This window comes from Carya illinoinensis, chromosome 12 (genome assembly GCF_018687715.1).
Source record: "Carya illinoinensis cultivar Pawnee chromosome 12, C.illinoinensisPawnee_v1, whole genome shotgun sequence".
NCBI classification, from domain to species: Eukaryota; Viridiplantae; Streptophyta; class Magnoliopsida; order Fagales; family Juglandaceae; genus Carya; species Carya illinoinensis.
In genome coordinates this window covers 760,482-765,334 of record NC_056763.1, presented here as the reverse complement: position 1 = coordinate 765,334, position 4,853 = coordinate 760,482, and the positions used below count along the sequence as shown (strand labels likewise).

Below are 4,853 nucleotides of genomic sequence, written 5' to 3'. Positions count from 1 at the left end.
TCAGGGGCATTTTTGAAAAATGAGAATTTATTTTAGCTAGAGTTTTTAATTAAGTTTTGGTTTAAATACTCTTTGTAGTCTCATTTTAACAAGTTTGTGAAATTTGATAAATTATTTTCATTGTAAGTTAAGTTTATCTCCTCTTATTCTTGAATGAACTTTTGAACTTATCAAAAGTAAATCACAACCTTTGTGACGTTCCTCCTTATAATCTGAGTTTTTGAGACAGGTTCTTCAACGGATCTAGAGTTTCATATAATCTAGATTTTTTTAACGAATTTTTCAATGGGTTTAAGTTTTTCTATTGACTTGATATTGACATTCTTGAGTGAGTTTTCAAATTGATTGTAGATTCAAGAAAGTCCATTTCTGCAGGTCCATATCATTTGATCTAATTCCATTTACATATAAGTAGCCATATGTAAATGGGGGAAAAAAAACTCGAGCTTCGATCTTTGGACGCACCATCAGAGATAGAGTTAAGTTACATCTCCGAAATAAGTTACCATTCGGGCGGAAATTTCTGCAATCTAGCTTACCAAGACCTCGTCTTGTCCTTTCAGAGGAGAGGTACTCAACTAGAAGGCTACAAAGGCGAGTGATGAATGAAAGGGAAGATGGATCATAACGAAAACAAGCACCATTTCGCCGCCACATAATTAAGCTTGATAGTAATATATTAATATACAACGCTCTGAACACATGATACAATGGAAGAACCGTGGAATTTTCAGCAAAACACCTATAAAATCTTGTCCCCGCACAAGGATACATTACAATGCTTCAGCATTGACAACTGCTATTTGCTGCAATCTGTATTTATTCATTAATACAGGCAGAGAATAACATGCATGGAAAAAATGCAGGTTTTACATTAAAGTTGGAGGTAATTCCTAGAAACAGAGCAAATAGATCTGAGGCAAAACTTATATCTAACCTCTCGGCCTCATTATGCAGGAACAGCCTCAACAAGCTTTGCAAAGTAAAATTGTGTGGTGATGAAGCCTCTCTTCCTTATCTTCCACCCTACCTTTTGCAATGCCCTTTCCACGTCTGCCTCTGAATGGAGATATGCCCTTGTTGCTTTTGAGGGCCCGGGGAACAACTCTCCTACTCTCTTCAATAGATCATAATAAAACGTCTTTGGTGCAAAGCTTAGAATTAATCGCTTTTCTGCCAATGAAGCAAGGTGGGCAATCATCCCGTCTGCTTTACTCTGTGGGTAATGAATCAAAACATCCAGACAGACTACGGTGTGATACTTCCCTTCTAAGCTCTCCAAATCACTCACTTCAAATTTTGGTATCACTGGAGCTGGTAAAAGGTCATCCTTGCCTGCCAGAAGCTGTTCCTTTGCCTGTCATGAAATTCAAAATGCATGTAAATACGATGGTCAACAAATGACTGTACTTCTATAACAATACAAAGCGATAAGGCAGATTATCACTCACTTTTCTCACTGCACCACGGTTGAGTAGTCCTATCCTATTCCAACTTATGTGCATACAGAAATAGACTTAACATAAGACTAATACGACTTTACCTTCTGGATTTGATCCACTCGGAAACTTTTAAAAAAAAGTAATATTAATTGTAGCGAGCACATCTAAAAAGGATTCAGTATACTCCAAGTTTATCTGAACTTGACAGAACGCTGTAAACACAGACCTTTTACATAACATCGAAACAACACACAGATCAAACTCACCTCATCCCCAACTTCAAAAAAACTATAATGAAAGGAATACCGACAATGTGTGTGTATATTATATATATATATATATATATACATACACACACACACATACGTTTAAGTCGCACACTTCTCTCACCTGCTTCTCGGCTTCAGCAACCATAGCAGCTGAAATATCGCTGGCTGAGACAATAGCGCCCTCCTTGGCGAGCGGAATGGACAAAGAGCCGGTGCCACATCCAGCATCACACACAGTAACCCCTCGAAGCGGACTTTCATCAGTCAGCATCTTGATGGTATTCTCGACGGTCTTGGCGTGGCCCAGCCTTATGTCCTTCTGAACCCGGTTAACATCATCGGTCTCTCCGTAAATCTTCTTCCACCTCTGGAATCCCGAGTTGTTGAAGTAATCCTTCACAACCTCCTTGTCGCCACCCCCGACGACTTCAGCCTGAAGGCGCCTCCGTCTCTCTGGGTCTGTAAGGGAGAGAACTGCGGCGAGGGCGGCGACGGAGCTGCCCCCAATGACGGCGAAGGTTGTGCCGTCGAAGGTAGCGGCGGCGTCAGCGGTGGAGAGCGGTGGAATGGCGAAAGGGGTCGTGGGCTTGGTGGGTCTTGTTGTTGGAGGATTGAGAGGGGTTTTGGGAGAGAATGGAAGATGGCTTTGCTGGTGCTGGAAGCGAAGAGGGGAGAAAAGGGAAGCCGAGTAGGTCATTTTTGGTCTCACCCGGACCAGAGATAGACTTTCTCTGTTAACCGGTGGATACGGGTACACTTTTTGGCAGCTGATAAGCCTATATACTGGATAAGACTGGTGAACTATTGGATTGGATACAGCTTATGGGCGTTCCTCGGATTCTCACGTAGGTCCCACTCTCGTGTTGGCATAAATATTAACACATAAATGTGTAATAATAAATTAATAATTATTTACATGTATTTTCCATTGTTCAAAAGATACGAGAAGTTACATGTCACGCCCTCAAGTCCGTTTAAGATTTGACCAAATTAAGTGTTGGGATATTTAATATAAAATTATATATTTTAGTTTCTGATAATTAAAGATGTAATATACCTAAGATACATCTAACAGTATTCATTATTCACATCAAACAATTTTTTTTTAACAATATTATTTACTAGATATAACATATCCTAAAATAACATAGGCATATTTCACAATTGCATTATAACATATATCCTAAAGTTGCAATACTTTATCTAAAAGATCTATCATTACATAAGTACTAGAGACAGAGCTCCATAATTACGGTTCGAAAATAAAACTAGTCTAATAGATTGTTGAGCTGCATGAGCAGCTCTGCTATAACATCCAAAATAGCATCTAGGAAATAGGTAGATGTGGTTATCAGTTTTTCGATGTTCCTCTGCAAGCTAGTCAGCATCATCCAGACTTTCGAGCATTGGTTCTCTATGTCCTAACACATGGTCTAACATTCCTAGAGAATAGTAATTGAAACTATCAAGTAAGATTTAATTTTAAATCTCAGCAAGTAAACAATGAACTTAACTGGCAGTATATAAATGCATACATGACAATAAAATGACATGACAATAAAATGACATGAATGATGACATGAACATGAATGAGAGTGACATGACTTGGCAAATAGCATGACATGTGCTGACATAACTGGAAAACTAATATAGATTGAATTGACATGAACTGAACATAAACTGAACATGAAACTGACTTGAATTGAACACGAACTTAAAATGTTGTTTAACAATAAACTGGTTAATTAAATGTGAAATACAGATGCTACACGAGTACCCTTGAAGACCCTTAGGGTTTCGGTCATGAGGGTTACACGCCAACCATAACAAGCTCACCTACCATTTAACATTTATCACATATGTAGAAGGGTAGAAGATTTATAGAAGAACCCAATCATGAGAATGGGAGGAGGCATCTAGGGAAAGACAGACCAATTTCCTAGAATCTTGGCCAGCACACCAACCCAACCACCCCTTACATCTCATGCCACTAGTCAAATTTTGAGGGGTTCTAGAAGATGGCTAGGAAAGTGGCGCATGGGGGACGCCAAAGGGCTTAGGCACACGTTTCCAAGAAGCTCCTAGGGTGTGGCCAAGGGCTATTTCATGTCTATCAGAGAAAGATCAACCAACATTTTTGCCAAGTGTCATGCATGCACTTGGGATGGGGCTTTTCTAGAAGAAAGCAATGATTGGAAATAGGAAAGGGCACCTAGGATGAAGCAAACCTGGTTCCTAGGAGTCTCAACAACTACAAATATTCTGTCTCTCTCACGCCACTTGTGACACATTTAGGGTTTCAAGGAGAGACATATGGGGAAAAAAAAGGGACATCCAGGCAAAATGCACACACACAATCAATAACCTCTAGAAGGATCTTTATGGGAAGAATGAAATGACTAGACGGCTAGGGCTAGAATCACCTACATGCCACTTGCGAGCATGCACACGCCCACTATCGAACGAAGATTTGGGGTTGAGGAAAGGACATTCACGCCCAAGAGAATCATTGAACCTAGTCCATATGTGAGTCACAACCAAACGGTTTCTAGGGAATTGTAGTGGAAGTCATGACACTTGTCCTATTTTTAAATAGACCTTGAGGTTCCCAATGTTTAGGAAATGATGGGGAAGATGGAGACACATTTCGGCCAAGGCAAGAAGGGGTAACATATGGCAACCGCACAAACCACCCTTTGAGCTTCTCCATGATATAGGGAAATGGGACTTGGAGAACTATAAAAAGGGAAGTGGCCAATGTCCAAGGGTCTTTTCCTTTGGATGCCATTTCGATTTTCTCTACACTGGCATTCTCTCCACTTGTTCTTACACGACCAACCAAGGAGAGCTTTACCTCTTCCACTTCTCACATACTTTCCCACACTTTCTCTTCAAACGAATGACATTCTCATCTTTCTCTTTTCTCTCACCTCTCCAACCACAAGCAAGGAAAGGAGCTAGAAGCCTTGTTGTCAAGGGAGACACTGCATGGTACCACCCTAACTCCCACTACCCACGCACACACGCAAAAACACAAGGGGTGATGGTCACTAGGGCTTGGTTTCAAGGGAAACCACCACCACCACACACCAACACTTGATCTTTTACTCTTAAGAAGTTTCTTGAGAGAAAACTAAGGTTT

At 40.4% G+C, this 4,853-nt stretch overlaps 1 protein-coding gene across 1 annotated transcript; it reads right to left on the bottom strand.

The window, feature by feature from the left end:
* Positions 1 to 643: 643 nt before the first annotated feature.
* On the bottom strand, positions 644 to 2,487 carry LOC122290378 (magnesium protoporphyrin IX methyltransferase, chloroplastic). The gene is made up of 2 exons (XM_043098022.1): positions 1,833 to 2,487; positions 644 to 1,357 (listed from the first exon to the last, which is right to left on the bottom strand). Exons 1-2 carry the CDS (start codon positions 2,406 to 2,408, stop codon positions 950 to 952), a joined length of 984 nt encoding a protein of 327 aa, XP_042953956.1. The 5' UTR covers positions 2,409 to 2,487; the 3' UTR covers positions 644 to 949.
* Between the last annotated feature and the right edge of the window lie 2,366 nt (positions 2,488 to 4,853).